The sequence below is a fragment of the Crotalus tigris genome, unplaced genomic scaffold, assembly GCF_016545835.1.
Source record: "Crotalus tigris isolate CLP2741 ecotype Arizona unplaced genomic scaffold, ASM1654583v1 scf7180000017576.4783729, whole genome shotgun sequence".
Classification (NCBI taxonomy): domain Eukaryota; kingdom Metazoa; phylum Chordata; class Lepidosauria; order Squamata; family Viperidae; genus Crotalus; species Crotalus tigris.
Window position 1 is genome coordinate 332,687 of NW_024096487.1, and position 21,991 is coordinate 354,677.

General features: G+C 36.5%; 1 protein-coding gene across 16 annotated transcripts in view; it reads left to right on the top strand.

The window, feature by feature from the left end:
- CELF1 (CUGBP Elav-like family member 1) overlaps positions 1–21,991 on the top strand; it is a 58,368-nt gene that overhangs the window by 27,130 nt on the left and 9,247 nt on the right. For 6 of the 16 annotated variants that reach the window (XM_039357324.1, XM_039357279.1, XM_039357305.1 and 3 more), the window contains 11 exons: positions 807–920; positions 12,696–12,883; positions 14,175–14,257; positions 14,732–14,780; positions 15,342–15,476; positions 15,683–15,762; positions 16,479–16,640; positions 17,729–17,810; positions 19,143–19,271; positions 20,990–21,103; positions 21,242–21,427. In XM_039357324.1, coding sequence (XP_039213258.1) covers positions 850–920; positions 12,696–12,883; positions 14,175–14,257; positions 14,732–14,780; positions 15,342–15,476; positions 15,683–15,762; positions 16,479–16,640; positions 17,729–17,810; positions 19,143–19,271; positions 20,990–21,103; positions 21,242–21,427 — 1,279 coding nt within the window. In that variant the 5' untranslated portion in view covers positions 807–849. Of the gene's footprint in view, positions 1–806; positions 921–2,893; positions 3,026–12,695; positions 12,884–14,174; positions 14,258–14,731; positions 14,781–15,341; positions 15,477–15,682; positions 15,763–16,478; positions 16,641–17,728; positions 17,811–19,142; positions 19,272–20,989; positions 21,104–21,241; positions 21,428–21,991 lie in introns of all 16 variants that reach the window. The other 10 variants (XM_039357406.1, XM_039357371.1, XM_039357360.1 and 7 more) reach the window with 5 other exon arrangements.

Here is a 21,991-nt window from a genome sequence, read left to right on the forward strand (position 1 = left end):
TTTGATCACATGACTGTGGAGGTGGTACAAGAGTTGAAAGTTCAAAGACGGGTCATCAGTCACTTTTTCCAAGGCCATCATAACTTTAAAATATCATTAAACAGTTGCAAATTGTATATATAGTGTCTCTCATATACTTATAGGTTCAAGGCAGAAATACAGTGTTTATTTAGTTATTGTTCACATTTTTAAGCCACTCATTTCCCTTATAGCTCCTTATATCTGGGTTTATAAATCTTACTGAGAAATAGCAGGTATGGTGAGACTAGGTACATATTATTTTTTTTCCTGGATCAAATCAGCATGTATTGCTTTATAATATTATCTTGCCTCATATCAGGAGCATAATGTAATGAGTAACACATCAGGAACTCGATGTATTACTGAGTCTTGTAATATTGTTCCATTTAAAATTGAAATATTTACTATCATTTTTTTTTACTAGAAAGCATGATTAGAATTATGAAGTAAGTTAGTGTTCCTTCTGCTCTGTTGCACACAAACATCGTTGTGGATCTGACACTGTTTATCTAACAGTGCACTCAATACTGCTTGAGTAGGGGAAATTGCACAAAACAAGTCCAGTGCATCAGCATTTTCATTGTATACCGAGCTGAGTCTCTTCATATGGTCACATCCCCTTTTTAATCCTGGTCCTCATGTTTCTTTCCCAGTCCAGCCTGTTTTTGTGGTGTCTGTTGCTGGTCTCTCTGAGCTTATGTTCTTGTGGTTTGAATGTTTTTCTATGTGGCTCAGTGTGTTAAGACCTGCAGAACTTAAGTGGTGGTATTCAATTGGTTCGACAGGACAGTGATCTAGCATTAGTGGTTTGTGGTAAGCAGAGAAGTGATGGCTGCTTTTAAGTTGGATTTCCTCCCAGAAATGATGGTGGATCATTGCTCCTTGAATGCCAGCCCGATGTAAGTATTTTGTTTTCAAAGTCATCTACCTTGATACTGATTGCTTTGAGTTTGTTATTTTGAAGGGTTTGGGGGTGGGAAATTTGCTCAATGAGTTAAAAAAAAAAAAGCAAATACATGTATTTAGATTATAAAAATAGAGCCTGAAATATATTTAGTTAGATTGATATTGGGCAAAATAGCCAATTGTTCCATAGTGGGCTAATTCTAGGGAGGTACATTTTATTTGAAAATATACAGCTAATAGTAATAAAGCTGTATATTGGCATGTCATTCTAATCTAGGAAGTAATGCCCTAAATATATGTAAATCTCTATAGCTTGATATTTAGCACATTAAATATGCAATTTAATGTACTATATTTCTTCATAATTTATTATATTTTAAATTCAAAATGTTGTAAAATTAATTTACTATGGGTAATATAGTTATCAAAGCATTTCAGTTATCTATGATTTATTATTGAAGTATTCACTACATTGGAATAAATTGGCTTCAGGTAAGTGTGCAAAGTATGTTGACTTATTTTTCTTCAGATAAACTCTCAGTATGCTTTATGTAAAGTACATTAGGGTCCCTCAATCTTTATCAGTATATAATAACTTCTCTGAACTAGTAGTTTGACATGGTTGTGTGTGTCCATAGAGCTTTACAGAATATAAGAGATCAAGTCCCTTCCTCAAATATCTTGAGGAATCTTAATTCAGTGAAAGAAAACCTGGGAAGGGGAAGAAGAATTGGAATTATATAGGAAATAATGCTTTACTTCAGTTGAAAATATTTAGAATGAATCACACCAGATATGGAAATGTGTCTATCCACTTATATGCTAAATAAATTGCCTATCAGATAGTAGTCAACGATTATAGATGTATTTAGTTTTACTTGGTAATGGTTTAAGGCATAAATTCTCAGGCATGCATTTTATTTATTTATTCAGCTTGTAGGGCCTCCCATATCAAACAAATGACTCTGAGTGGTGAACAATCATAAAATCAATTAAAGCCAAATTACAAGCACAACACAAGATAAATACAGCTGCCAAGAAATTACAATCCATAGATGTTAACATAACCAGAAAATGGGACTCTTAACACACTCGGGGCCCCAGCACATAACTGGGTCTAAGATCTTACAAAAGGGTCAGGGCTATCCTAATCTCTGAAGGGAGAATGTTCCAGAGGGCATTTTTGTTAAGCTGTCAGTGTTAATTGTATGTACCACCATGATTCGCTGAAATACCTCGCTGATATTAAACTTTTATGTTCAATATCAAATGTAATTGCTTCTCCATTTGGTAGAGCTTATCCCATATTTTCATTTAAATAAGATGCATATTTATTTAAATATATCTCTTAAGCTTTGAATTAATTAAAAAGTAAATATTTTTCAGTTGAAAAATTTGAGGTTTAAAGTACAAGAACTCATAACAGTACATTAAATTTGTCCATTGAGTTTCACAAATTAGGCATAAGATGATAACAGCCATTAGACAACATATTGAAAGTAGCATTAAAATTATATTTCAAACCTCACTTGAATTATCCTTGTTTTTTACCCTGATGGTCAGTAAAGATGTAGAAATTGGCATTTCCCTGGAAATTATGCTGCATACTCCTTAGATAATTTTTTAAAAAAATGCCCCATATGCATATTCTACTTCAGTTCTAAACTTCAAATATGAAATATATACCTTAAAAGAGAAGGAAGATCATGTACGATATAGGAGGATTAAAGAAGAATACTTAAGTAATTTTTGCTCAGACTCTTAGCCTTTGCAGTCTTTTGTTACTTTTAAGGATTAATGTAAGGGAAATTGTTAGTTAAAATTATTCTCAAAATGCTTTTAAATAAATAAATAAATATAAATAAATAAAATTTAGCATACTTTATTCCTTTGAGGTGGCTATTTAAAGAAGTTATAAAAACCGGCTTGAGCCCCATAGCTGGATTAAGTCCTCTCTTTCTTGTAGACTGAAGGAGCAAAGAATATAAACACTACCCTTCTCATTCAGACACTTACTTCTAGAGCAGCTCCTTCCAGAAAAATAATATCTTTAGGAATGGTCTAAGATGGATGAAGCACCAAACAGCCATACTTGAAGGTATTTCTTGCTGTCACCCCTTACATCTTTGTATCTGACATGTCCTACCATATATATTTGAGAAAGAAAGCCTAGCAAGGTGGGAGCCATGAAGTAACACTACTCTGAAACATTCTCCCAGGTAGGCGTACAAGAGGCTCTAGATCAGAGATCCCCAATCTTTTGGGCACCAGGGACCGATTCGGTGGATAAAGGTTTTTCCGTGGACCAGAGGGCGTGTGGTTTTGTGTGCTGCCTGCATCCCGCAGATGGGGCTTTGCTTGTTTGTGCAGACTGGTTGCTGGCATGCCACGGCCCAGTACCGGTCCAGGGACTGGGGGTTGGGGACCCCTGCTCCAGATGAAGTTCTGCTAGCTAGATGGATGGCTTTGGTAGTTCACATTAATCCCATGAGGTGAAGGTTGGACTTCAGTAAGAGTGAGTACATATCGAAAGAATATCCAGTTAAAAAATAAATCTAAATTATTTCACTATTTTTTAGATGTAGAATATTGGGATTAACATCACAGTGGGATTCATATATAACATGATTTTCAGCTAAACCTGTTGAAGCACATAATAGAAATGGAACCTGAATTGAGAACTGTCAGAATTGAGAGCTGTCAAGAAAAAGGGAATGAATGTTGTATATCCAGTTCAAATTTTATTTTTGTCTCCAAGAAAAATAGGAGTTTTAAAAATGTCTTTTATTGATTGAAAAATATAAACGGATTAAGGAGACAGCTGTCATCAAAAGCTGTGCAACCCACAATGAGTACTTTATAGTATCCATGGCAGCTTAGCATCTTGCTACTAGCAGTATCTGAGGAAGAATCTATTTAGTAGAGTCTTATTATGATTGTCTTAAGGCAGGGTAGGCAACCTCGGCTCTTTTATGACTCGTGGACTTCAACTCCCAGAATTCCTGAGCCAGCCATGCTGAGGGGAAAGGGAGAGGTTTCCAAGCTGAGCCATGCTGACTCGGGAATTCTGGGAGTTGAAGTCCATGAGTCATAAAAGAGCTGAGGTTGCCTACCCCTGTCTTAAGGCAATTGTTACTTAAAGTACATCCATTTTTATCATTTCTACCAATTACAAAGTTGATGAATTAAAAATGGGTGGTTTACATTTTTACAAAGATTCCTTTGTAATTCAATTCCCATATCAAATGTATGTGCCTGCATTCTACCCCTCAAACTTTTTTACTTACTTCTCCAAAAGGAGAAAATCACATAGACTTAGTCATTCAGTGTTCTGTATGATGAAAAGTTCATGGCTGAAGGCCAATTGTTTGTAGGCCATTATATAATTTATAATTAGATGCTTAACGGTTTTGAAATTAAGACCTTAGAATAAATGATACAGTTTGTCCACAGTAGAAATAATACCTTACTAGGATGTTTATGTAAAATTCCCCAAAATGGAAAGAAACTGGATCTCTTAATAATCAACTTTGTTTACTGTTTGTGTTTGATATTCTGAACAGTGTCTTTCTCTGAAATTACAACTGCCATGCCAGCTAGTTGATTCCCTATTTTATCATAAACAAACATTTCATGAAGCTGGAATACCAATGTGGATTCTGTGATTTTTTTCATGTTATCTCTAGGCTAAAATCCAGAGTTTCTAGTTTAAAATCAAAAGATAACATATTTGTAATCATTATATTTTAAAAATAATTTATTATTTTTGCTGAAGCTCAGTTCTGCTTGCATTGGTAGTCTTTTTTAGGTTCTTAAACATTTCTCTGGAGAAATTTCACTAGCACCAATACAACTGCAGGATATACAGGTAGCCCTCAAGTTACCAGGGTATTTGATATCGGAATTTCTGTCCCTAAGTGATGCAGTTGTAAAGCGCAACATCATATGACTGTATTGCTTAGTGACAGCAACTTCCTGCCAGTTTCCAACTACCAGGTCGAGAAGGTAGCGGGAAGTTGGAAGTCCCAGATGACTTACAGGAGGCTGACAGACAGATAAGCAGCTGCTGTTAGGTGAGAGAATGAGAAAAGAGGTGTGTGGGTGGCCCGGGAGGCACAGCTCTAATATGGCAGGACTTGAAGTACTACTGCACTTGAGAGGGGATGTGCAAATGGCTGGGGGAGGTGCAGTGTGAGTGCCGTAAGAATTGGGGAGTGTGCACCAAGATGCACAAGTGGCAGGGAAGATGCAGTGCAAGTGCAGCAGGGCTTGAGGTGGTTGCTGCCGGGTGGGAGAGGGTGCGCGAGTGCCAGAGTAGTGAGTACAACACAGTTCAAGGAGAATGGGTGGCCAGCAAGGTGCCTGGGTGGAAGAGACTTATCCAAGCAACTTGCGTTCTTCCCCTGCTGGCCTCCCCAATGACTTGTGGGAAGCTGGCAAACTGATCCCATGACTATGGAATGCTGCAACTGTTGTAAGTGTGAACTGATTGCCAAGCATCGGGATCACAATCACATGATTGCAGGGATACTGGGACAGCTGGAATTTCAAGGAAAAATTGTAATTTAGTGCCATTGTAACTTCAAACAGTCGCTGAACAAGTGCTCATTAATAGAGGACTACAGTGGACATAGAAAGTCTACACATCCCTTTTAAAGTGCCAGTTTTTGAGATGTAAAATAATCAGACCAAGAAAAATCACTTCAGATTTTTTTCTGCCTTTAATATAACATAGAAGCCGTACAATTTATTTGAAACCAACTGAAATATTTTAGGAGGAAAAATAAAAATTAAAAACTAGAATAATGTGGCTGCATAAGTATTCACATGCTGTTATAAGTAGGTATATGGCTGTGTTCAGAATTAACCAGTCACATTCAAAGTGATAATAAATAGTAACACATCTTTCATCGTTTAAAGTGATTCTGATGAAGCCCATATCAAGTTCAACTGTTCTAGTAGGATTTTTCTAATATTTATGCAGTTGCCTCTTACAGCAAAAAACCATCATCTGCGAAGAGCTTTCAGAACATCAAAGGGACCTCATAGTTGGAAGATATCATTCAGGAAAAGAGTACAAAAATCTTTCCAAAGCATTGGCTATACCATGGAACACAGTGAAGACAGTCATCAACAAGTGGAGAAAATATGTCATAACAGTGACGTTACCAAAACTGGATGTCCTTCCAAAATTGATGAAAAAACAAGAAAAAAATTGTTCCAAAAGGCTCCCAAGAGGCCTGTAGCAACCTTAAAGGAGCTGGAGGAATTTCTGGAAAATACTGGTTTTGTACTACATATGACAACAATCTCCCGTATTCTTCATGTCTCTGGGCTGTAGGGTATGTGGCAAGACAGAAGCCTTTTCTTACAAAGAAAAAAATCTAAGCTTGGTTACATTTTGCAAAAACCTACATCAAGTCTGACAAAAGCATGTGGGAAAATGTGTTACTGTCTGATGAGATCCAGGTTGAGCTTTTTGGTCAAAAATGCAAAAAGTATGTTTGGTGCAAAAACAACACTACATCACCAAAAGTACATCATATTCACAGTGAAGTGTGGTGACAGCATAATGCTTTGGGATTAATTTTTTTTTCACGTGGAACTGGGGCTTCAGTCAAGGTGGAAGGAATTATAAATAGTTCCAAATATCAGTTAATTTTTGGCCCAAAACCTTCAGGCCTCTGCTAAAATAGCAATAGCAAAGCACTTAAGCTTATATACTGCCTCATTGTGCTTTACGGCCCTCTCTGAGCAGTTTACAGAGTCAGCATATTGCCCCCAACAACTTGGGTCTTCATTTTACCGACCTCAGAAGGACGGAAGGCTGAGTCAACTTTGAGCCAGTCAGAATTGAATTCCTGGCAGTGGGCAGAGTCAGCCTGCAACACTGCATTCTAACCACTGTACCATCACAGCTCTTCAAAATGCTGAAGATGAAGAGGAATTTTTATCTTTCAACATGATGAAGATCCAGAGCATATCTCCAAATCAACAAAAAAATAATGGCTTCACCAGAAGAAGATAAGTAAGTTTTGGATGGCCCAGCCAGAGCCTGGACCTGAATCCAGTTGAAAATTTGTGGGGTGACCTGAATAGGGGATTTACACAGGAGTTTCTCTCACAATCTGATAGATTTGGAGTGCCTTTGCAAGGAAGAGTGGGCAAAGATTGCCAAGGCAAGATGTGCCGTGCTGATGGGCTCCTACTCCAAAAACTGCTACCATAAAATCAGTGGGGGCTTCAACAAAGTATATTTAAGGTGCGCAACTTATGCAACCACATTATTGTAAGTTTTTTAATTATTTCCCCCCCCCTCCCCAAAAAGATTTCAGTTTGGTTTTCAATGGGTTGTACAGCTTATATGTTATATTAAAGTGGAAAAAATTCTGAAGTGATTTATTTTGATTTTTTTTTTTTACATTTCAAAAATCTGGCATTTTAATGGGTATGTAGACTTTCTATAGCTACTGTATCTGTATAAAATCATGGAAGATCCTTTTTGTTTTGTTTTGTTTAAACCAGCAGAAATTTCATTAATATTTATCCAATTTATATGGCTGTCCATCTCTGGCTCTTATACAAGGAAAAAGATTACTTGTGTATTTGGAGTACTTATTTATGAATACAAGTAATCTTTTCCTCTATTTAATCTCAAACTTATACTGCTATTCTGGTGCTTGCACATTTATCAAATCTTAATACTAAATCATAATAAATACTTCTCAAATCTCTACTTATTAAGGAGGTAAAACGAAGGAAAAGGACAGTGGACAAAAAGCACGTAGATGTAGCATCTGAAATAATATATTAAATGTGTTTTACATTTCTTACAAAGATTATTCTAAATAAAAAGGGTACAGTCTAGCATATTGGAGAAAAGTTTCATTTTTTAGATATGCTAAGTTAAGGTTCTTTCTCTTACTGCAATCAAGTTGGGCCTTCCTATTATTCAACCATAGAGAAAGACTTTATGGTTTATGAGATGCACAGTTTGGAAGACAGTGGCCTTTAAACATTTAGGAAGACAGGGCCCTAAGCCCTTGAATGGATATTTGCTCTTGTAAAATAGGTATATAATCATTATCGAAAAAAAGAATTGTTTTTATAAAATTAGAGAATTAGAAGTGACATTAGAAGTCATCTAGTCTAATGTCCTTCTCTCTAAATCAGTGGTTCTCAACCTTTCTAATGCTGCGACCCCATAATACAGTTCCCCATGTTGTGGTAACCCCCAACCACTTATACATCACCGGGTGCCAAGGGCGTGGCCAAAGAAAAGGGGGAAAAAATGGCGGACAGCCTTGTTTGGCGACCCCCGTGAAATGGTCATTCGACCCCAAATGGGGTCCCGACCCACAGGTTGAGAACCACTGCTCTAAATCATCTCTAACAGATTAACATCTACCTTGTGCCAAATACTTCCAGCAAAAGAAAATAACAATTTTCTTGTGGCAGCCTTGACTGACAGCTCATAGAATCAAAAAACTCTTCCTGACTGTAGCCAGAGCCTGCTTTCTTAAGGTTTTTAACACAGTGATTCTGATTTTGACTTTTGAGGCAATAGAAAATAAGATTATTCCATCTTCTGCATAATAGTTATTTAGATACTTGAAGACTATCTGTCTCATCTCCCTGACCCTAACATCATTTATTTTATCGGCTAAACATAGATCTTTTAACTGCTCCTTACAAGTCTTAATTTCCAGACATTGTACTACTTCAGTTGTCTTTGAAACTGCTTCTATTTGTCACTTCCTTAAAAAAAAAACAAAAAAACCCCCACGACCTTTGGTAACTAAAAGAGTATTGCAAATGGGGTCTGATCAAGGCAGTGTAATTGGAAAAATCAAGTCCCATGATCTGGAGTTTGTGCTTCTATTAATCTCTTCCCCACCCCCCAAAAAATACTATCTTCCTTTCTAATTAATGCATCACACAGCTATTTCATGTTTAATTAGTGATTGAGAAGGACTCCCAGATTCTTTTCATACATATTACTATCACGTATCTATCTCTCCCATTCCATATTTGTACTTTTCATTTTTCCTGCCAGATATAGAGCTTTATTTCCTCCCTGTTAAATTCCATTCTGTTCATTTCAGCCCATTACCTAATCTTTTCTAGACTCTCTGAATCTTCTGTCCTCTCTGTACTAGCCATCTTTACCAGCTTTGTGTCATACTTAATAGGTGTCCTCTCGACTCCCTCCTCCATCATTGACTAAAGTGTTAAACAGCATAGGGCTTAGGACACAGCATTTAACCATCCACTTGATAACTACACTCCAAGTAGAAAGCATCATGAGATAGTTCTTCAAGAGCTTTACTGAGGTCAATGGACACTGTGTCCAAAACATTCCCCTGATGTGCTAAGCTAGTAATCTCTATCAAAGAAAGAAAGGAAATAGTGTAGCATGATAACGTTTGCAACAAATGTGAGCTTGTTGTTGTTGTTAATTGCGAAGTCGTGTCCGACCCATCGCGACCCCATGGACAACATTCCTCCAGGTCTTCCTGTCCTCTACCATCTTCTGGAGTCCATTTAAATTCACACCTACTGCTTCAGTGACTCCATCCAGCCATCTCATTCTCTGTCGTCCCCTTCTTCTATTGCCCTCAATCTTTCCCAGCATTAGGCTCTTCTCCAGTGAATCCTTCCTTCTCATTAGGTGGCCAAAGTACTTGAGTTTCAACTTCAGGATCTGGCCTTCTAAAGAGCAGTCGGGGTTGATCTCTTCTAGGACTGACCGGTTTGAACGCCTTGCAGTCCAAGGGACTCGCAGGAGTCTTCTCCAGCACCATAGTTCAAAGGCCTCAATTCTTTGGCGCTCAGCCTTTCTTATGGTCCAACTTTCACAGCCATACATTGCAACTGGGAAAACCATGGCCTGGACTATACGCACTTTTGTTGGCAGGGTGATGTCTCTGCTTTTTAGAATGCTGTTAGATTTGCCATAGCTTTCCTCCCCAGGAGCAAGCGTCTTTTAATTTCTTGGCTGCAGTCCCCATCTGAGGTGATCTTGGAGCCCAGAAAAATAAAATCTGTCACTACCTCCATTTCTTCCCCATCTATTTGCCAGGAATTGAGAGGGCCGGATGCCATGATTTTGGTTTTCTTAATGTTGAGTTTCAAGCCAACTTTTGCACTCTCCTTCTTCACCCGCATCAAGAGGCTCTTTAGTTCCTCTTCACTTTCTGCCATTAGAGTGGTATCATCTGCATATCTTAGGTTGTTGATATTTCTCCCGGCAATCTTAATTCCAACTTTTGATTCATCTAGCCCTGCCTTTCTCATGATGTGCTCTGCATATAAGTTAAATAGGCAGGGCGACAGTATACAGCCTTGCCGGACTCCTTTTCCAATTTTGAACCAATCAGTGGTTCCTTGTTCGGTTCTCACTGTTGCTTCTTGACCCGCATATAATGTGAGCTTACTCTTGTTAATTAGGGCATACTCACCAAAATGCTGTTTAACAATCTGTTAGAGCAGGCAACCTTGGCTCTTTTATGACTCTTGGATTTCAATTCCCAGAATTCCTGAGCCAGCCCTGCTGAGGGGAAAGCGAGAGGTTTCCAAGCGGAGCCATGCTGACTTGGGAATTCTGGGAGTTGAAGTGCAGGAGTCATAAAAGAGCCAAAGTTGCCTACCCCTGTGTTAGAGTATTATACATGAAATTGCTAACAGAACTGTAGTTTCCCAGATCCTCCCTTTCAAGGATGTCAGTAACATTTGCTGGGCCTTATCGGTCTTCTAATCTAGAGTTCCGAAAGATTATTGAGAGTAGTTTTGTGACTCTTTCACTACTCTTAAGATGCAATCCATTTGACCCTGGAAATTTGAATTTATTTAAATTAGCTAAATGTTCGTTTACTCTTCCGTTCCCTCCTTCCCTCTTGTGGAATAATAATGACCAGTTAGAGCTATATTCCCCTTCTGGGAGAAGTTTGGCATAAAATAGGAGTTTAAAAGTTCTGCCTTCTCATCACTTATTACCAATATGATGCTTTCTCTTTGCAGAGGAGCATTTTGACTTATCTTTTATTTCTAAGTAACTCCAGCTCATCCCGAGATTTAATCTTTCTGACACAATTTATAAAGTCCGTTCCTACAATGGAGGAAAAATTAAGGAGAGTACTTTGCTTTATCTTTCATTATGCATTCCTTCTTTAGTTTTCTCTAAGTCTTTTTCTCTTCAGGATTTTAGAATTTGTTTGTTGTTGTTGAAGTTAATGCTTATCCTTAAGTGATTAGTAGTCATTCTCAACTTTGCTACATTTCAGTTGTCAGTATCTGTCCATCAGTGTAGGATTGCAATACCATATGTTAAATCTAGGTCTTCTGGAATTAAATATGGCTTCCTTTTTCCTAAGTTTCTGTTCAGTTTTAATAGGACCTTCCATTAGAAAATTTGTGGTCTAAATACTGTAGAAAGAAGTATAAGATTCATAAATTGAAATAAATTATTGGGACATTTCCCTTAATACTATTTAATTTATTTGTTTAGTTCACCAGTTAGAAATATTCCCATTATCTTCTGTGAATGATACGGTCCACCTTTGCCAGGTCCAGAGTTGGTGATCACAAGTTTCCTGCGTTGAACAGCAGCGTTGGGTTTAAGGGTCCAATGGGTGCTGGCCATCTCCTATGTTACAAAGATGTATCACTCTGCTGAGCTCAGCTGCCCGTTGCTCTGGAGCGATCATTCCATTTTGCTATTGCAATACACGTTGTCCTTGACTTATGACCACAGTTGAGCTATGCTGACTCAGGAATTCTGGGAGTTGAAGTCCATGAGTCATAAAAGAGCTGAGGTTGCCTACCCCTGACCTATAGATACTAGGCTGCATTCTGTGGTTCCCCTTTAGGTTTCTGTTTTTAAATATGTCTTTTCTAACTTTAGGATTCAGGCACATGTAATACCTTTAGCTTTAATTGGGTCAGCATTCATTATATTTTCATTATTCGGCCTTCGTCATTATAAAGCAATCTTTCTGTTCATTCTATTTGATTACTTTTCTTATTCAATTAGGTTAAAAGAATATCAGTTCTTAGGTACATTTTGCCAAATTAGAAGCATTTTTAGGATGAATCTAATTTAAATCATTTTTTCAAGAGGAAAAGCTTTCTGAGAGTTCATCCTTGTGGATAATTATTCTTCAGTATCCAGAGGCAGTTTCATTTTTAGAAGTACAAATATAGAGCAACTATATTTTTTTCAGATTAATTTACATTTTAAAAAAATGGAACAATGAATTAAGTACCTAAAAAGCAGGCATATACTTTAAAAATAATTATGAGGAACCGAATTCTAATTCTTTTTAAGTTAATTATTTTGAAATATATTTTCTCATGATGTGCTCAAACAACCATCACTGATTTTTAAATTACAGTACATTAAATAATATTGACTTTCTGTGCACTTTTAGAGAGAGTTACAGTCACTTTAAAGTATGTGCCCAGCTCTTACTTGTTTTCAGATGATTATTTATCCTAAAACATTTTCATTTATAAGCTGCTAAATAAAATTAGAAACTTTCAGGTATATTTGGGAGAAGGTAGTGAGTCATCAGCCAACCATATTTTTTGTATAGAAAAATATTACCCTGAACTTTTTTCCCTTAGTATTTCAAATGTGTGTGTTATATTTATATTTATATTTAAATACATTGAATTTTAGCAATTTAAATACTGTATATCAAGTAAAAGGTTGATCAGGACCTTGCCAGTAAAATCGCTTATCACATTTTTCTCATTGACTCATATAGCTCAAAGAAAATGAATGGCACATTGGATCATCCTGACCAACCAGACCTAGATGCTATCAAGATGTTTGTGGGCCAAGTCCCACGGAGTTGGTCTGAAAAAGACTTGCGAGATCTATTTGAACAGTATGGTGCTGTCTATGAAATTAATGTCCTGCGAGACAGAAGCCAAAACCCACCTCAGAGCAAAGGTGAGAGGTTTTTTTTTCTTCCCATCAAGTTTTAGAAAGGCAACATTTGGCTGCACGTAGGGCCACAGATAGAACCAAGTGACTTAATGATTGGCATCAAGCGTTGTGTACATTAAAAGTTTCACCCAGTTGTTTCCATTATTTATACAAACATGAGTGTTTCCAGGCACCTACTGGTGTCATTCATTTCTATATTTAATAATAATAGTAAATTACTATAGTAATAGTAAATATTTAATAATAGTAAATTGAACATTTTTAATTTTGTTATCCACAATGATATGTGTTAATTAAGTTTTATAAATAATCATTGTCCATTTAATATCCAATGCGCATCTTCTATAATACTGGTTTCATAATATACACAAGGCTCTCAAACGAATCATTTTATAAGACTGAAAATTATCCTGACCTTCAGTCCAGTTTATAAACTACTAATTTATTAGGAGGACGAGGACATTATTAAAATATGTGAGTCATAAATGAGGTGTGTGGGCAGTTTATTTCAAGAGCAGATGAGTTTTTATTGGGCCAGTTATACATTCTAGGAATTACAGTTTGGTGGTCTTATATAGTAGAATGATAGAATCTGTGTCACTTCAGATGGTGGGCAGAGGGTGTTGGGGAAGAGGTAATACTGGGAATTTTTTTTAGAAAAATATAGTAAGCCATCTTGTTCTGTTTTTTACTTGTAGGATATTTGGGGGGTTTCCCCCCATAAAATCAGAAGAAATAATTATATTATTTGCTTTACGAACTTACTGGGAAGCATATATTAACAAGACCTAATAAACATATAACATTTTAAATATACTGTCTGATCTAGAAGGAATTCATGTGCAGAACAAATTTATTCTCTCATTCCCTGAAACATTATTAGTAGAAGATTGAAATCATTGTAGCATAGGAAACTGCATAGGACAGAGTGAGTTAATAAAGCTCCCCTTCCTCCAATAAAATTGTCCCCTTTTTGTGGGATATCTCTAGATCTAACTAGATTGTTTAAACATAGTCTGTAAGTAGGTAGTTTTCATATCATACATTCTACTGTAAATTAACATCTAATTAGTCAAGATTCTTGAAAGAAACAGCTTTCAGTCTTATAAAAAAAATTGTTGGTGGTCATGTGAAGGCTACACCTGGAATATGTGGCATTCAAATGTATATTACATGTCTCAAAAAAGTTCAGAATTAGGATGCTAAAAATGCCCAATTTAGATAATTAACTAATGTAGTAATTTAAGCTTGAAGTGGCTTTTAGTATGTGTTACAGAATGTGTTTATTTCGTAGGGTGCTGTTTTGTTACATTTTATACCCGTAAAGCTGCACTAGAAGCACAGAATGCTCTTCATAACATGAAGATCCTCCCAGGGGTATGACAAATTATATAATTTCTATATCAGCAAAACCACATTGGAAATGCTACATTTTCCCTAGTAGATTGTGTGGAATCCTTTGTCCTACTGTATATTTATGACTTATTTTGTATCTCTTTGTTCAGAACAATTTTTTTTACAAATAAAATGATAAGTACCTGACTATAACATGTTTCAAATTAATACAGTTATTTTGTGTATAAGTGATGGGTGATGCTTTGTAGGATGTTCTCAGGGCTTTGAATTCAACATTTTTCAAGATTGAAATGTCCCATTTTAGTCACTAAATAGTTCCAAACCTTCCTGGAAGTGATTTAAGCACAAATTCAAAATAGTTTATAAATGGACAGTACAGGCCATTGTGAGCTTGAAATGATTGTTTTATATTGAAAACATTTTGAATTTGTTTTGCATATTCCAAACAGTTTACTTTATAAAATAAAATGTTCCTCCATTACTTTCTTATCACAGATGCACCATCCCATTCAAATGAAGCCAGCTGACAGTGAAAAGAATAATGGTGAGTGTGTGTAAAAGATTATTTGGCCTTGGTATGTCCTATCACATTGTTGCAGCAACATTCATTGCATTATATGCCAAAATTGCAACTTATGGACACTTAAAAAAAATATTAAAAGCTCAGATCCCAACAATGCCATCAATGAAATAAACATCCTCTCGCAATTTCATGTTATTCTGTTGAAAATCAGAATAAGAAATGCAGACATTTTTATTTCATATTCAAAAGAAGACAGCTTCAGAAGTTTGAAACATTTCCGATAATGTTAAAATAGATTGTTTGAAACTCAAAACGTTTGTTTTCAGTTCATTGCTTTTTGCACACAGCTCTTCTACTAAACTGAGAGAGAATAGATTTTTCTGACTCTTGCTCTAGACTGAAGATTCTAGATTGGTGGTGGGAGGGTAAAGAAAGTATTCTGATGCTTATGATAATGTTCATTTTGGGGAAACTTACTGATAATTTTTTCTGGATTGTTCTATAAAAGGAACAAGGAAACTTACCCAATCAGGTAAAATAGTCAAGCTACTTTTCAACTTTTGTTGTTGTTTTTCATCTTAGCGGTGGAAGATAGGAAACTATTCATTGGGATGATCTCAAAGAAGTGCAATGAAAATGATATCAGAGTGATGTTTTCCTCTTTTGGCCAAATTGAAGAATGCAGAATTCTACGGGGTCCTGATGGCTTAAGCCGAGGTACACACAGACCTGTTTGCAACTGATAACTCTTCCCTTCAGACCTCTCTTTCTCCTCCTGTCTCCCCATCCCTTGTCTTCCCCATCTGTATAGACATATAAGCCCCTTATATTTAATTGGGAAGTTTTAGAAATGGGCAAGATGTTTCTTCTGTTCAGGAGATAATTTGGATAAACTATTTAATTTTGACTGTATTCCCTTCTAGGTTGTGCTTTTGTGACTTTTACCACAAGAGCAATGGCACAAACAGCAATCAAAGCAATGCATCAAGCACAGACCATGGAGGTAAAAAAACAAACAAACCAATTTTGAGAGGTTTTTATGTTTGTATTTAAGTATTGCTAATGGTATTCTAAGGACAATTTAAAGTGTTAGTTGTAACTTTTAAAGCCTACACCGTTTAGGGCCTACTATCTGATGATTGAGTTTTATTGACACCCATTAAAGTCAACAAAATACACCCTCTTAAAGATACTTTCACTTGAGATTCTCTTCATGTTTAGCTTCCAAGAATGCACTTGGACTCTCTTTTGCAGTATTACCAAAGGAGTTAATACTTCCCATCACAGCCAGATATTTTAGTTTATATTAAAAAATCCCTTAAAATTCTTGTAGAAACACTTAAAGCACTATATTTTCAACTGTTTTTGAGTTTTAAAGGTTTTTTTAAAAATTGTATTGATAACGTCAATGAGTGGTAATAACACATCCAAATCATAATACACAAATGTTTAGTTTAAGCTTTCTAGTTACTATGCTAACATCTCTTCATTCATACCCCCTGCATGGCACATAACCATACTTTTCTCCACTTCTGTGCAAAATAGGAAATATAAATAAGATACATGAATCTGCATTGGAATTCTGGAATGTGACAGGTTGCTTTAAAAAGCAGACAGTTTCAGAATGTATGTTCTTTTTAAAGCAATTATTTAAAGAATGTAAATTGTTAGGATTTTGGAAAGATGACAAAAGCTACAGCTGTGTGAATTGTATTGCAGGGATGCTCTTCTCCCATCGTAGTGAAATTTGCAGATACTCAGAAAGATAAAGAACAGAAACGAATCGCACAACAACTCCAGCAACAGATGCAACAGATTAGTGCTGCCTCTGTTTGGGGAAATTTGGCTGGACTAAACACACTTGGACCCCAGTACTTGGCAGTGAGTGTATTTGACAGTTTCTGATCAGAGTTATTTTCTAAATAATTTAACACACATTTCTTGTTTGCAAGTATTCTCATTCTGAGACTCTCTTACAAGCTCAAAAATTGGTAGTGGTAGGAGTGGTAAGTATAGATGATTGAAATGTTTTTTAACATTGAAGTATTGCCATGTGTTAGGATTTCTATTGTAAGAAGGAATGTGGCACTTAGTTGAGGATTTATGTTGTAGAACTTATGCATTTATAGAGTAAATAGGGAAATGAACGTTTATTTTTCTTTTTACTACAGTACCAATATACAATACTCTACCAATTTGCACAGTACCCTGCCATATACACAATATGAAGATGTCAGAACGTGCATAGTCTTAATTGTGCGAGATAACCCAGGAATAAACACAGTAAACAGTGGTCTATAGTAAAGGGTGGTTTATCTTACACTACCCACAATATCATACACCAGGAACAATATACATATATGTGCTAATACAGCAGGATCAAACACACCATGGTTACAATAGGAAAATGGAAGAGAGAACACAGCTGTGGAGCCTTCCTTTTTTACAAAAGCTCTTAAAGAGACACAGACCTAGTTGTTTCTTAAAGGGATACAGACCCTGCTGAGTCATTCCCTTCATTACATCTTACATGAGCTGGTTAGCTATTAAGTCATTACCTTGACAGAAGACATTACTGTTACCTGTGGGTTTGCCCTTATAGCCTTCTTCCCTTGTTTTTATTTACCTTGCCTCCTCTCAGAATACTTTTATGGTATCTGAGTAGGGAGGAGTTAGCAGATAAATGTTTCACCAGTGTTAGAAACCTTTGTAGCCAGTGTTGGTGGCACACTAGCCATGAGTAAATGAAGAATATTTCATCTTGAATTGCATGAGCAATTGGATTGTTCCTTTTTTAATAGCATCCTTCTTGGTATGGATTCACTGCTGCTTTGTGTGTATTGGTGATATGTGTGGTCAGTAAGAATTGTGCTTGTAACGGCATTTTGGCTGTGGTGTAGTGCAGTGTCTCCCAGAAGTGGAGCCAGCCCTCATTCTCACTCTTGTTCTGTTTTTGGTGTAATGTCTAGCTTTATTTACAGCTCCTTCAGCAGACAGCAGCTGCTTCTTCTGGGAATTTGAACACACTGGGCAACCTTCATCCAATGGGAGGTAAGTTTCTTTCTATTCTTTCCGCTTGGGATCTGATAAATAGGGTCAGTAACAAAGTGAAAAATGATTGATGTGCTGTGATATATTAATATTAGTGAAGACAGATCTTGGTTGCCCATACAAAAGAACTCAAGGACATATTCAGGTTTTTAACTTGAATACAAATATGCAATAGCTGATCTTTTCACAAATGTAAGCACCTTCTCTTTAAAACTTGCTATGTTCTACTTTATGGGAACAGGTGCCAATCTGACTTCACTATTTAAAAAGGAATCAAAGAATACTAAAGAAAAATTATGGGTCAATTAATTTCACACCTGTTCCGAAGAAGAATGGTTGAAAGTATTGTTAGAATTTTAAAAAAAATATGTAGAAGACTTACTGAAAAGAAATCAGCATGATTTTCAGAAAGATTAGTCTTTTTCATTGATTTTTCTAGACTATTTTAGGATGTAAGCAAGTGCGGGGACAAGGCTGATTCCATAGGTAACTTTATACTGGATTATAAATAAAGTCTTTGATACAGAATTATTATGAACATGCTTGGTGGTGTTTTTAAAGATTTGTGTGCCAATATCTTTTTAAACTTTACATTGAAGTACAAAGGGAGGTCTCCACAGCGGGTAAATTGGCTTCAAAATGGCAAATGTACTTCAGCGTAAATAAGCGTAAAATGAAATTGGCACACAAATCCAAACTTCACTTGTATATTTATTGGATCCTAGTTGACAGAGGCTGACCAGAAAAGGGATCTTGAAATTACAATGGAGAGCTCAGTAAAAAAAAATCAGTCCAATGTGAGCTGCTGTTAAAAAAAATAGAGTGAATGAATTTCATGCAAGGAATCATTAGGAAGAGAATTGAAAGAAGAATTGTTTATTTATTTATTTGTGAGACTTATATACCGCTTTAAGTGCAAGCACTCTCTAAGCGGTGTACACCAGTAAGCAATGTATATATATATTTACATTGCCCCCAACAATCTGGGTCCTCATTTTACCTACCCCGGAAGGATGGAAGGCTGAGTCAACCTTGAGCCGGTGAGATTTGAACCGCTGACCTGCTGAACACAGTCAGCTAAAGTGGCCTGCAGTATTGCACTCTAACCGCTGCGCCACCTGGGCTCAATTGTTGATACAATAAAGAGCAAAAAATATCAGTCAATATGATAGAGGGGCTAGAGATATCAGCAAGTAAGAGTTATTTAGCTTGGAAGAAAGGGGGTAAGATTATTGGACTTCTTCTTCCATCAAAACCCATTTCTAATTGATGATGATGCTGGGTCCACCAGTGGTTAATGGCAGACACACTGCATTAATTGATGTATTTCAGGGTTGAATGCAATGCAGTTGCAGAATCTAGCTGCATTAGCAGCTGCAGCTAGCGCAGCTCAGAATACCCCAAGTGGAACAACTGCACTCAACTCTTCCAATAGTCCATTAAGTGTTCTCACCAGTTCAGGTAAGGGAGTTGTTTTATTTATGTGTTTTTTGATTAATTGACCTATTTTTGCCTCTTTGCATACATAACAATAGAACCAGTTGCCATGATTTAATTATTAAACCTTGCCCTATATGAAGATAAAAATTACATCCCAAAACATGTGTTTATGATTGAAAAAAACAAGGAAGCAGGTGCTTCTGATTTGCTGAATAGTTATGTGATTTTGCTACGTAATTACAGGAATATAGCAATAGCACTTAGACTTATATACCGCTTCACAGTGCAGTATACAGCCCTCTCTAAGGGGTTTACAGCCCTCTCTAAGCAGTTTACAGAGTCAGCATATTGCCACCTACAGTCTGGGTCCTCATTTGATCAACCTTGGAAGGATAGAAGGCTGAGTCAACCTTGAGCCGGTGAGAATCGAACTGCCAAACTGCTGGCAGTCGGCAGTCAGCAGAAGTAGCCTGCAGTACTGCATTCCAACCACTGCACCACCATGGCTCATGTATACATGCATTCATATTTACAAGGACACACAGAAAACTTAAATTTCACAAGAGGATATTTATTGTTTGTAAGTGTAATTGATCCATTTGTTCAATGAAACACATTGTCTGAAATGTTTTACTACATTCTCTTGAATTTTCTTTGCAGATACAATTTTTTTGAAAATTGAGATAGAATTTGGAGAAATTTGGTTTTACAGTGACATTATTTGTACCTTATACTACGACTTGCTTTAATCATGCTTTTTGAACAAGCCAGTTGGTCTTACAGATAAATGTAGTAATGGTTTATTTCCATTTAGTAGTTTTTAACTTGAAGATCTCAGAACTGGATGGGGCAGAAAAACCTACCAAGAATAATACATAAAATCACAAATGAGGCGCCTCTGCAGAAATCACAGCAAGCCAGTAGCAGATTTCTTTTAACGTGTGGCTTATTGCTGTAAAACAAGGGATTGTTACTTCTAATATTATTTACATATCATAGTAGGCAAAAAGCAAGCCACACAATTGCTTGGCTTGATATTGGAAATTTCTTTTATTTCTGCTGATTGGAACTAAATGATGGTAATTTTAGATATGGAATAAAATAAATGAAACTTAAGAAAATCACTAGAATTTAAAATTAAACTTGCCTGTGCTTGACTGACCTCTTGCACCTCTTCTTTTTGTTGCCATACCAAGGTATGATATCAGACTATGGTATGTATACCCATAATATGGAACAGGGTTAGTTACTGAGTATTCTGAGATGGCAAAAAAGAAAGAATACTGTGGCCTGGGTCATTCTGCTTAAACAGTAATAAATTGAGAGTCTGTAAGTAGCAAATGATTCTGGCTCACTGGATGAGCATTTCATTGGATACTACATGGATACTCCAGAGGTTTTTCTTCATTGCAATTTTCATCTAGGCAAAAAATAGCAGGATTGCTTCTGAATGTTGGTAAAAAGTCTTGCTATTTCTTACTTGACTCATACTTCCCACAAATTAAAAGATACATTTTGGAACCTAGAGGATACAAGGCTGAAGACTGGGGATTGCTGTTCACTGAAAATTCTTTTGGGAAAATAGAAGAGAGAGAAAAAGGAAAGTTTATGCCGCTTTCCACTTGATATTTTAGAAGAATCTTGAATGTGCTTTATTTAGGCCTTTCAGAGATAGTGCTAGGTCATTTTGATGCTGTTGAAAGTTCTTGCTGATGTTTTAACTCTCTCATTTTAAATAGCAGGTTCATCACCCAGTTCCAGTAGCAGTTCCTCAGTAAACCCAATGGCTTCTCTTGGAGCGCTGCAAACACTGGCAGGGGCTACTGCAGGCCTGAATGTTGGCTCTTTAGCAGGCAAGTCCAGTACATTGTAAGCAGAAGTCAGACTCCATCATTGTTTGCTTCATACACATGCCTCAATTTCCCCTACTTGATCCATTATCTTACTTGAAACCTTATGGGAAAAAATATTTATTCATATTTTCTGTATAGGAATGGCAGCCTTAAATGGAGGGCTAGGCAGCGGTGGCCTTTCAAACGGCACAGGGAGCACAATGGAGGCCCTAACTCAGGCATACTCTGGGATTCAGCAATATGCTGCTGCTGCATTGCCCACACTTTACAATCAGAGTCTTTTAACACAGCAGAGTATTGGTGCAGCAGGAAGTCAGAAGGAAGGTAAGTAGGAGGCAGTGTTGAGAAAGTTTGTTCTTTAGCTGTGTCGTACTAAGCCCTGGGTATCATATTATACTCAAAAGACTCTTCTCCAGTGATACGGAATCTGAAGTTAAGGATAAAACATGGGACTTATAAACATGTTATAGTGCATTTTGCAGACATTTTTACAGAATATTGTGGTTACTCTGAAACATCTAATTCTAAAATCCTGTTTAGTTTTATCTTTCACCCAACCAAGAAATTCATTTTTAAAATTGATATATACAGTGTGTTATTTTTAATATTTTCAGTCACATTTTGGGACCATCATTAATCATTTCTTATTTATGAGAAAGTACGTAGCAGTTTTTTGCATACAGTATCCTTAATCTATACAGATGCTTTGCAAGTTATTTGGCCAGTGCTGTTAACTGTTGCTAATTGGAGGGTTGAAATTGCCAAAATCTTGATTTAGTGGGAAAAAAATGGTTTAGTGAAAGGTTATCTAATTAATTTTACCTGATGTGAGAGTGCTGTTATTTTATGGATCATATTGTCTCATAGGTCATATATTTATTGTGGTTG